Here is an 11,995-nt window from a genome sequence, read left to right as displayed (position 1 = left end):
CCCCCCCCCCCCCCCCCGCGAAAACCAAAAACGATTTCGGTCACAGATAGAGATTCGAAGACTGAACATCGGCCATTGATAGGAAGCTCTCGCCCATTTTCACGATGGGGAACCGAAGATTTGCTCAGGTTTCCACTAGCGATGAGGAAGATGAAGTGCCGGCAACGAAGCAGCAATTCTCTAATTCAGACGACAACATGCCAATTCGGAGGAAGAGGAAGAAGATGAAGTTCATAGAGGAAGAGGAGGAGGAGCAGGAGGAGGAAGGGGAAGAGAGAAATCGAAGGAGTAGAAGGAGTAGAAACAAGGGAGAGAAGGAGGTGGAAGCGTATAAACAGCAGGCAGATGATGAAAATGAGGACGATCAGTCGCAAGAGGACGCGAAGCCGGTTGGGGATGCTGTTAGGGTTTCTGGGAAAGGGAGGGGAAGGAAGAGCCATTACAATGCGTTTGAATATGATGGGAACAGATATGATCTCGTAAGTTACTTTGTGTTATTGGTTGTTTGGTTTTTAGTGTTGCTATATTTCTTTTAGAATTCTACTTAGTTTTCGCATTTTTTTTCAGTGTTTGTTAATCCACTTAGTATCGACAGTTGTATGGGCTTGAAAAAAAATGTGAGACTGAAGCTGTGAAAAGTGGATTCTTGTAGTTGGCAGTAGCTAGGGCTTGGTATATCCCTAATATGCTGGATCATGTTCTTAATTTGTTATCTCAAGTAATAGTATCATGTGCATTTTTTATGGTATCTTAAGCATACTTCGTAGTTTTGAACACGGACATAAAACGTTTAAAAGGATGAGTCCATGGGACGAGTTGCATCTCGTTATACTTGTTCTCGTGTGAACATGAAGTTCGTGATCACTGATTGCTCTTATGAATTTCCTTCTGATTGTTGGTAGGAGGATCCGGTACTTCTGGTTCCTGAGGACAAGGATCAAAAACCTTATGTGGCAATTATCAAGGTAACATGCTTAATTTTTTCATCTGAATTTTTGAAATATAATCTTTTGCTATGTCCTGGAATTTTGTGATGTGAACCTTTTCTGATGCACGTTGATAAGTGATATACAATGCTTTTATTTGAACAAATTGGCGTTTCTTTTGGCAGTTTCAGGGTGTTAAAATATTGAGGTTAATGTTCACATTTTCATGTATTGGCTCTTTGAGTTGGGAGAAGTGCATTAGAATGTGTGTCTGTGTGTCTGTGTATGTGTTTTTTTTTTAATGGACGTAGTGAATGCAGTGAGCTCCTTTAAATTTTTGCTGAACTTCTTGAAGGAGTGCCTCCCCATTTTTATATGAAGATCTCTATCCCAATCAGGTGTTCACAAAACAAATTCAAAAGGTTACAGACAATGAAGTTGACCTTAATGTAATTGTGGCTCAATTCAATGACTGGACGTTTTCTATTTGAACTGTTGATACATTATTCATTCAATTGGTCACTCCTTGTGTTGGAAAAGTATAATTTCATTTTTTAAAACTGTTTAACCCTTTTCTCGTGAATTTAGTTGGGATGCATTTTCCTTATGTATGGCTGATTAACATATAAAGGAGATGCTCATGACTGGTCACCATATATTGGTTCCATAGTCAAAGGGGCAACTTGGATATGCAGAGGTGATTTTTGGACTCATTCTAAACTGCTAGCCACTTTTTTGGTAGCCTATCCTATTCATTCTCGTTAGACCATGAAGAATGAGTATGAAACAATTACCTGATAATATTTGTATTCTTTTGGGGGCGTATTCTAAACCCTATCCTGCTATCTAGAGGGAACTTGAAGCTTGTAGGACATGGAGTTCTCACTACATGGTTTCCTTTTTCAACTTGATATTTTGAGTCTGTTGTTATATGGCAGTTCTTGTTTTTATATGTATGCACATACCTGTAATCTGCAGAGGAAGTTAGCCACTCTCTTGTCCCTGAACAATGGAACTTGGTCCTATTGATAGGATATTACTCAGAACAAAGATGGCATGATGGTCACTGGGCAGTGGTTTTATCGTCCCGAGGAAGCTGAAAGAAAGGGTGGTGGAAGTTGGCAATCACATGATACTCGAGAGCTGTTTTATAGTTTCCACCGTGATCAGGTTCCTGCAGAATCTGTAATGCATAAATGCGTTGTGCACTTTGTTCCATTGCATAAGCAACTTCCAGTTCGGAAGCAACATCCTGGTTTTATTGTTCGAAAAGTGTATGACACAGTTGAAAAAAAACTTTGGAAGCTAACTGATAAGGACTATGAAGACTCTAAGCAGGAGGAAATTGATGAACTTGTTAAGAAGACCATGTCACGGTTAGGAGATCTTCCTGATATTGAGCCTGAAGATGCCCCAGCTGACCAGGAAGATCAGTTGAAGACTAAAAGAAGTTTTAAAAGAAAAAATATTTCTCCTCTTGATATTACAAGAGATGAATCAGAGGCAACCAGATACGATCACAGCTTAAAAGCTGAAACACCAGGAAGCTGTACAACTAATCGATCTGAGTACTACTCCATATTAGAAATATTTGACGTTCTAACAGGTGAAACTCATCGTGATAAATGGTTGGAAAAACTTTTGGAGGGGGTTCAGTATGTATGTTATACTCCTGAGAAAACACGTGAAGATGATTTGGGACAAACTGCTGCTAATGGTGTTAGCCATGAAAATAAGAATCCGGAACCATCAATTGTAGGACAGAACAGTGCTAAGGTATGAAGTATGAGTACAAAAATCTGGTAGATGTGTTGATTAGCTATACCATTATTCCGTACCTTTGTAATTAATAAACATTGACTATATCTTTTCTGGTTTTGCAGAGCGGCAAGTCTTTTCTCTGGCCGGATGCAGCAGTTCCAGCCATAACTGCTCTCGAGAAGGTGTCCAGTGATGCCCTTTCTGCTGATTTTCAGAAGTATAACCAAAAAATGCGGCAACTGGTATTCAATCTCAAGGTTAGAAAGCTCTCTAGTCTTTTATGTGGCTTCATACTAATTAATAATCATACTGGCTCAGTTCCTTTCATTTTTTCTCGAAGAAAGTTTGGTTTCTTACACCTGCCCCCCCCCCCAAAAAAAAAAAAAAAAAAAAAGAAAAAGAAAAAAAAGAAAAGAAAAGAAAATCTTGTTAGTAATAGTACTGGCTTTAATGTAGGCAGATGCTTATTCTTGACAGAAATCTCTTAATCCTTAAAAATGAACACATGCCAATGAATTCCTGTACGAACGTCAGATAGCCTTTGCTATAAGGAATTTGTTACACCTGAGTTTTCTTTCTTTTTATATTCATCTCAATAAGAAAGAAATATGCTGAGGGTCAAGCTGAAAGGAAGAGACAACCTACTGAATGTGAACATTGTTTAATGCATTCACTGAATAGGAATGGTCAACAGCAGGATGTTCTTTGCATCAAGAACGTAGTCACATGTGCAGTAATAATCTTTAACATTAATTACTGAATTGTTAATGATTTATTTCTCTTTGCAGAATAATCGTTTACTAGCTCAACGGCTGTTAAATGGAGAGTTGGAGCCATCAAAAATCCTGAATATGTCACCCAATGAACTCAAGGTAATAATCGTAGCTCTCCTTTTGTTTTAACTTCAACACCTAGAATCATTTCAGCTTGTATAACCCATGCCATGTAACATCAGTTATAACTTAATTAACGAGCTAGGTTGCTATTATTTCTTGTGTCTACCTCCTTGTGGATTTTTCGGAATAGAATTTGAATATGATCAGCATAGAAATGGATGGTCAAATTAGGAATATGTTATGACTTCCTTTTCTTTATGGAACGTGCTCTCTCCTTTTTTTTTTTTTTCGATTTTGTATGATATATATTATTATTTGTGTTGTTTAAAGTTTAAACGTGTGCTATTTCTCTCCGTTATGAACTTTCTGGGCAGATGTGATGGTTTTTGTCAAGTTCAAATAAATAAGATCACGCTTGAAACCAGAAGGCATCATGAGCTTAAAGTAACTTCCGTTTTGTTTATTTTTGGAAAAGGTGCAAAATCTCCTATAAACTATTTTGTAGTTTCATTAATGTAACCAAGCACACCCATTTATCCAGATTTTTTTTTCTTTTTTTTTTTGCTTCATAAAGTCTATATATTTCTTTTAAACTATATGGAAATTTTTTAAATAGAAAGGAAAAGCTTAGCCATAAGGTTTCATCCTGCCTTTTAAGGACAATGGAGGAGCCTTGTGGCAGGCAACATCTCTTGCTAACTCGTGGAACTTTGTTAAGAGAGAATCCCTAGTGTGTAGTTTTTTTTTGTTAATCTTTTTAGGCTTTTTTTTTTTTTGTTGTAGACTGATTTTTATTTTGTTGTTCTATGTGTTTTCTTTCATCTTTCTTAATGGAGGCTTGATTTCTCATTTTTTTTAAAATTGTCTGTTTGAGTGGTTCAATTTTTATTTTAGAATTACATTATCAAAGTAAAATCAAGAGGAACAAGTAATCAAAATATGACAATTAAAAAATAAGTTGGAATCTACTGTTCAAATTCAAAAATGGGATTGCTATGCCCTGCAAATTCAAAATTTTATACAGACCAGGATGCCCTATCCATTCCGTCCCATTTTCATGTGTATCATCATTAGATACTATTCTCACTACGGTTTTTTGATTTGGTAAATTTCGTTTGCCTTGGTCTTAACTATCTAGAAACTTGTGTACTCATTTGCGTATGGGAAAAGCTGCATGACTCTTTCTATTATTCTCAAGTGTGCATGGACACACATACATTTTCAAACCAAGGATGTAGAAGTTACGGTGATTGTTCATTACAGGATGGATTGACTGCTGAGGAGATGGCAGCAACTAAAGAGCCTGATGAGTCCGAGCATATGCAGGTCAGCTTTTTTTCCTCTTTCTCCTCTCATTTCATTTACCATTTGATTTGCACATGATAAATACTATATAACATGAAACAGATGACAGAAGCGCGGTGTTCAAGATGCACAGAATGTAAAGTGGGTGTAAGGGAAATCATCCAAACAGGACATGGAGAACGATATAAGGTCCCACTCTTTCTTTCTCGAACTTTGCTTTGCCTTAGACTGGACATAATCAACCTGACTTATGGCAACATCTTTGCATGCGTTGCCTTTGACAACTATGCTTCTACTAAGACCTAATTGTTATTGTTTGTTTGCTTCTTTCCTTTCCTTTCCTTTCATTTATTTCTTTCTTTTTTGAGTTCCACAAATATGGAGTAGATATTGAATTTTCAATAGGAGGTATAGATGTCTTAGTCGGTGAGTTATGCTCTTTACTGTTGCTGTTGATGATATATCTCTCTCTATATATACATCTTTACTGTTGCTGTTGATGATATATCTATATATATATATATACATTTTACATATATATATAGATATTTTTAATATAGTTTATAAAATCTATGCAGTGTATTTTGTTCTCTTTATGCTTTTGCAATTTGGTCTGAAAAATATTTTGCTCTTATAAGTTATGCTTTTTGCAGTTTGGTTCAAAAAATGTAATTGCTAGGAAATACTTGTGGAGATCAATTTATAGTACTAACAGGCCCTGGTTTTACAATTCCAGTTGGAGTGCATTGCCTGTGGTCATTCTTGGTACGCCTCTAGGGATGAGCTATCTCTGCTGACGATAGATGCGGCAACTAATTCTACAAAAAGTGTTGGCACCGCACCATGGGCAACTGCCAAATTTGAAGATGTGGAGAAGAGTCTGCTCAGTCCCCATGAACCCGAAAAGGCCACCGAGGACCTCTTCAAGAAAACGAGTGAAGCATACATGCCCGTATTGGATAGCCCGAAATCAAACAAGTCTAGAAAGGAAGATAACACAGAACCTGCTAAAAATGCACAGTAAGGAATCTGACCTTGTTTTATGTTTTGTTTACACTTAGGTTCGATCGCAGTGTACAGTTAGACAGGATGCCATATGTATCTAAGTTCTCCCACCCTCTTCTCTGTCGTGAACTATAAGCTAGGTTTACAGTTATAACCAATTACCTAACCCAACTTTTACGTAGATTCCATGTTTATACAATCTTCTTGCATAGTAGCTGGTATTGGTTTTGTAAAGAGGTAATTTGATTTCTAAATGATCCTTATAGGTTACTTATCCCTGAAGAAAGGTGGGGTACCATTAGCAGCCCTAGCTTTTCTTGCTAGATTCATGGATTAGCTTGCTTCCTATTAGTTCCTTAGCTTTTAAAATATTTAGCCTACTCTGCTAAGATGGCCTTATATTTATCCAAGGAAGCCCAAACATGTAATAGCTATCTCTATCTTTCTCTCTTAGTGCTCTTTTATTGTTTATTGGCCAACTTTCTGAAGTTGCTCATCAATGGCTGTTAATATCTCTCTCAAATTGTGCTAATCTAATCTATTGTAGCTTATTTTAAAAATCACAAACAGGAGTATATCGGTGAAGGTCCAAAACCAAAATTGTAAAGGTAAAGATACCAAGATTGGGAACCAGATATAGGTTGAAGGACCTAAGTGTATTTAATTCAATATTAATTGATGGCCGTTGGAAATAGTTAGGTTGAAAGTTTCGGCCACCGCTGATATATAATTCTTTTAAATAGGCGTGTGTCCTACGTTGTAATTCCATATCGAATATTACAGTTGTTTCTCCTTTGAATTTCCAGTTTTTAAAACTTGCCCACAAGTCTGACAAAAGTTTTTTAAAAATGGAAAATATTTGCTTATTATTATTATTATTATCATCATCATTTTGATAATTAAACTGTACTAATTACTGTTACTTTTATACAAGAATCAGTTTTTGTTTCCTATATATATATATTTTAATTTTAAAAAAACTAATCTACTTGACCGTTGGGGTTCATTATTAAGTTTTGAAAATCAGAAATTATTTTCCTACATACTTATTTTTTTTTATATATTACCCCAAATAATATTTCATAAAGTTGATATAAAATGAATCTTCAACTTATAAAATAAAAAAATAAAATAAAATAAAGGATCCATAAGAGGAAAGTCTTAGGCATACTTGAAAAAAGAGAAGAAAAAGAAGGAATTTATGAGAATTGGGAGAATAAGATAGAGAAGAAGAGAAGAAGATGAGAGTTGTTTGACCAACTTTTATTGACTCTTCTTTTGGACCATTCGCCATTTCTTGATTCTTTCTCTTTGATAGAAACCTTCATCTTCTTTCTGCAGCTTTTGAATCACTCCAATTTCCTTTTTCTTTTTCTTTTTTTTTCCCCCCCAAAAGAAATGTCATTTTCTTCACTAGAGCCAAAACTTGGTTTTATCCCATGGGTATTTTGGTAATTTACCATGGTCAACTAAAGGGCTTTATGGTAATTTTGACTAGCATATGATCCACAATTTTGACGATGATGGGGTTTATCTGACATTTTTATACCATAGGTATTTTCGGTAATTTAATGATCCAAAGGGCTTTATGGTAATTGGCTGATGTACTTACAGTTATTAATTGTGGATTCCACTCTTCAATATTGGCATTCCCAAAGTCCTTATAATAATGTTATTTTTTTTCTCTGCAGTGATTATTTTGATAAGAGCACTTCCCATCCTAGTTGATGATCCGTGAATTTCCAATATTGCCCCCACAGAAATCCAGTGAGAGTGCTATTACCAATGGGTATACATGTCATACCAAGGGTATAATTTATTTTTTCGACCATGGCACATACTAGTAGCTTTATTGAACTAGGTTAGAATTATTTGATGCACACCATTAATCCTTCTTATTACTAATTTATTGAGAATTATTTGTTCATGTAATTAAAATATTAAATTATAAAAAAAATACTTATTTATTTATTATTACGTGAATATCATTAATATGTGAAATTATTGTTACATCATGAATTGAACTTATGGGAAAATTAAATAATTAGCCGAATTGATAATATTTATTATAAATAAAATAATAATAGTGCATGAGAAATAAGGAAGAAGAGAAAGGAAGCATGATGAGTGGGTCCTTTTAAGTAGACATGAACAAGAGTTTTGCAGTTATCTTGTCTCTCCCATTAATACTTTCTTATTTTATTTCTCTCATTTTCCCTCTCGCTCTCTCTCTAAACGCATGCTTTCTGCTCGTTATGCATTAAGATCGTTGCCCAAGCTCTTCTGATCGTTGTATGTTTTCATCGTCTCTTAATCTGGGGGTTTCCCATTCTGCCATGGATTCTATTGAAGCTTTCAGCTGAAGAGATTGGTCGACATGATTGCTTCTTCCTGTTGTTTTTTGGGGTTTTCTCTGCCTTCACTCTTCTAAGATCTGGTGGGGTAAGCTTAAATTTTCAATTGAATTCTTCTGTTCCTTGTTCTGGGGTTTCTTCAATGTATACTGCAATGTGTTTGAAGAAATGACTTTTGCTCCCTGACCTCACATTTTGAACTTTTTTTGTTTTTTTTCTTTTGAAACCTGTTGCTTGTTTGTGCTTTGAAGCATTAAATTGCTGTAGAGATGGTCTCAGCTTCTGAAATCAAGTCTTTTTCTTCTTCTTGGAAGTTCAAAGATTCTGTTCTGCTTCTTTTTGTTCAGTTTGAGCTTTTATTAAGATCTGGTTTCTGAGCTTTGGTTTTACTTCTGTCTTGTACTAGATTCAGGAGGACATGAATTTAAGTCTTTGTAGTGTTTGTAATGATGACAACAACTTAAGTCTATGTTGAGTTACAATTTTTTCCCTTTTCTTTTTTGTAGCTAGAATTATTCTGTAAATTTCTTAGAATTTTGCTCAAAACTTAGTGTCTTTTTTCTGGCAGAGCTGTGGATTACATAATGGGACAAGAGCCAGAATTGGACTTTGACAGCCTTTGCACTGTGGATCTGAGTCCCAACACTGTTCTTCCATCGATTCCACGGCATTCGAGCATTAAAGAAAGAAGCTCGAGAAAAAAACTTAACCATGAAGATTTTATGTTGAATGTAAAGGATGGTTTTACTGAGATTAGATTTTGTGGCGACCGCGGGTTTCGAAAAAGCAATTCATCTAGCCTAGTTGAACTGGAAGACAATGAACATATAGAATTTGAATTGAATGTGAAGAATGATTTTACAGAGATTAGAGTTGGCTGTGATCACAGTTCTCATAAAAGCAATTCACCTGGCCTAGTTGAATTGGAAGATGATGAAGTGCTCGAGCAGCGTTCTAAGCACGAGAGGTCTGAAGATGTAAGTAACATAGAAGGGATGAGCATTCAAGAGGAAAGAGGAAAAATAGAAATTTCACATGACAATTACACCTCTTGGGTTGCTGGTATTGTTGACTCTTTGTGTAGTTCAGATGAGGAATCTTTGGACACAAAACTGAATCAATCATCAGTTAATAAGGCTTGCATATGCCCACGTTCATCGGATAGCTTCATTGATATCTACTTGGGTTCTGAGATCAGTGAAACTGCATTGAAAGACTCAAGCAATCATCTTGAAAATGTTACAGGCATCGGGCCCCTTCACAATGGCAAGAAACTTTTCAAGAGAGACAAGGTACACGCATTGCCGAACTCGCTCTCTGCTAAGATAGAAACGCCTAAAAACCAGCTTCGAAGTGATCTACGGTTTAGATACACCCCAAAGGCTCACATAAGTCCATTCAGGAAAATGTTGGATCCATTTATGAAATCTAAATCTTTCGGAAGTCATTTCGGTGATGCAATCGAAGCAGGTGGGGATAAAGCTGTTAAGTCAATGGACATGCAGAAAAACAAGACATACAGAAAATCTTTGTTGCAAGATTTCACAAATGCAGCAATGAACTCAGATTGTGATTCTCATTTTCCGAGTAATGATAATCATCATAATGTTGTTGCATCTTCACCTGTACATCTACACGGCTCTCTCAAGTTGGAAAAAAAACATGGGATGCCGTTTTTTGAGTTCTCTCAGAGCTCCCCTGAAGATGTCTACGTGGCCAAGACGTGGAAGACGGGCAACGCTTTTAAATGGGTATACACATTTCATACCCAAGATCATAAGAAAAAGAGTAATGCAAGTAGTTTTGGATTGAATCACAGCTGCAAACGCACCTTAATGGTGGGTCAGATGCAAGTTTCATGTTATCTATCCTCTGAACTTAGAGATGGTGGTTTTGACAACTCGATGATCACAGAATTCGTTCTGTACGATACTGCACATGCTAGACAGAGTCCTGCATCTCAAGAGAGTTGCAACTCTATCCAAGCTGCTGTTAAACCTCCTATAAGTTCTAATTCAGGCGTAGTAGGGGAAGCTTTCAGTGTTAATGATGGGACTCCTCTAGAAAAACAAAAACTTCATAAGAAACATGCTTCTGAAAATTGTGATAATGATTCTATAGATTCTTGTCCTTGGGATTCAGCAGATTTACATCCAGACCTGGAATCCGCATCTATTATTATGCAAATCCCATTTAGCAAAAGGGAGAGCTTGAAGTATAAAAGAGGTGATAAAACAAGCAGTAAATTGAACTCAGCCATACAAAGCCTCTCTAAGATTGAACAAAGGAAAGACGAAACTCCCCATCACACAATTCAAGAAACTCTGAAGGTAGTACTCCCCATTGGAAACCACGGTTTGCCAACTGTTGAAAGCCACGGCCCTTCTACATTACTCGATCGATGGAGGTTAGGAGGTTCTTGTGATTGTGGTGGTTGGGACATGGGTTGTCCTCTACTGGTTTTGGGCACCCCCAGTGGCCACTGTGCCGAAAAGCAAGCGCAAAAGAGGAAACAGACTTTTGAGCTTTTTCTTCAGGTAAGCTTTCTAGTGGTTCCATTGGCAGTATAATGCTTGACTGTTGTTTCATATCAAGATTTTGATAACAAACATAGAATAAAAGCTTGAGGCGCTTAACCATCTTTCAGATGCCTTTTCATGTACATTCAATGGAAAATGTCAAACTGCAATAAATGGTTTAGCTGGGCATTGTCTGTATCGATTTTCTTGGTTTAGCAGAGATCTCCTGTTGCAGATTTAACTTTTTTCAGATGCTGTATTTCAGTTCTATCTAAATTATTATGATACATTGTTAGTTTTCAGTCAATGAATTGTTTAAAGACATTTTTCTTGTAGTAATGCTTGCCTTTTTATGTGGATATAGGGAGTGAAGGATGCCACTCCGGCATTGACCATGAATGTTGTAAAAGATGGACAATACAATGTCTATTTTCATGCACGATTATCAACATTGCAAGCATTCTCCATTTGTGTTGCTATTTTACACGCGACTGAAGCCTGTAATGCTGTCCAAATGGAGGAAGAAACAAAAGAAATGCAGCATTCTAATTCCTTAAAAGTGCTTCTTGAGGAGGAAGTAAAATTCTTGATCGACACAGTCACGATGGAGGAGAAGAAAAGAGAAACAAGAATGTCGAAAGAAACACCGCCATCCTATTTGTTCCATCCTCCATTTTCTCCTATTGCTAAAGTGTAGGATAAAGGTCATAGGATCAGTGCAGATATTATGGCTTCTTCAGATGATTCCACGTCGACTTTAGAGAGGTCGCCTGCCTGACTAGAGTTAGGAAGCTGCCTGATAAAGCTCAAAAGGAAGAAATTGTACAAGGAACCTACTCAGCAACCGTGCAGGCTCTCGGAGTCTGGGCATTTGAGTTCTTTTGTATAGCGGAGCAAGAGCTTGCTTCGAGAAGCTAAAATGACTTGTAGAAGAGACTTGGGAAGATGCTAATTGGGGAGCTCACGTCATGTGCAGGACCCATTATTTGTTATTCTTCAAAAACCAGATCCTTCTGAATAACTTGTTAACTGTCCATATTGTAAGATGGTGGTAGGGAGATGAGTAGCCAATTGATAACAAGTCCTTCACATTGGACTTTTTGTACATTATATTGTTAAGAGGTAGAGTGAGTTAATATCTGTAGAAATATATATTTTAAGAAGTTTTGTCTTGAATCTACTGTTCGATTTCTTCTCTAGTTTTTGCGACGAATAACGAGCAGGTTCTATTAATCTTTGGTGAAAGATTGTCTTGTTGGCCTCAATCTATGATTTTGTATGGCTTGTTA

The 11,995-nt window shown here is 36.5% G+C and overlaps 2 protein-coding genes across 3 annotated transcripts; both read left to right on the top strand.

The window, feature by feature from the left end:
- The first annotated feature begins 18 nt into the window (after positions 1 to 18).
- On the top strand, positions 19 to 6,333 carry LOC111491384. Its single transcript, XM_023140300.1, has 8 exons — positions 19 to 479; positions 903 to 965; positions 1,959 to 2,702; positions 2,810 to 2,944; positions 3,476 to 3,559; positions 4,787 to 4,849; positions 4,931 to 5,017; positions 5,565 to 6,333. Exons 1-8 carry the CDS (start codon positions 105 to 107, stop codon positions 5,850 to 5,852), a joined length of 1,839 nt encoding a protein of 612 aa, XP_022996068.1. The 5' UTR covers positions 19 to 104; the 3' UTR covers positions 5,853 to 6,333.
- A 1,595-nt stretch (positions 6,334 to 7,928) lies between these two features.
- LOC111491371 lies at positions 7,929 to 11,905 on the top strand. 2 transcript variants are annotated; one of them, XM_023140281.1, is made up of 3 exons: positions 7,929 to 8,270; positions 8,756 to 10,724; positions 11,071 to 11,905. In XM_023140281.1, the coding sequence occupies exons 2-3, from the start codon at positions 8,772 to 8,774 to the stop codon at positions 11,401 to 11,403; spliced, it is 2,286 nt and encodes a 761-aa protein (XP_022996049.1). In that variant the 5' UTR covers positions 7,929 to 8,270; positions 8,756 to 8,771; the 3' UTR covers positions 11,404 to 11,905. The 2 variants fall into 2 exon arrangements, with proteins under 2 accessions (XP_022996049.1, XP_022996048.1); XM_023140280.1 differs by having other exon boundaries at positions 7,929 to 8,275.
- Positions 11,906 to 11,995: the final 90 nt, after the last annotated feature.

This window comes from Cucurbita maxima, unplaced genomic scaffold (genome assembly GCF_002738345.1).
Source record: "Cucurbita maxima cultivar Rimu unplaced genomic scaffold, Cmax_1.0 Cma_Scf00016, whole genome shotgun sequence".
Taxonomy (NCBI): Eukaryota; Viridiplantae; Streptophyta; class Magnoliopsida; order Cucurbitales; family Cucurbitaceae; genus Cucurbita; species Cucurbita maxima.
This window is presented reverse-complemented; position numbering and strand designations above follow the sequence as displayed.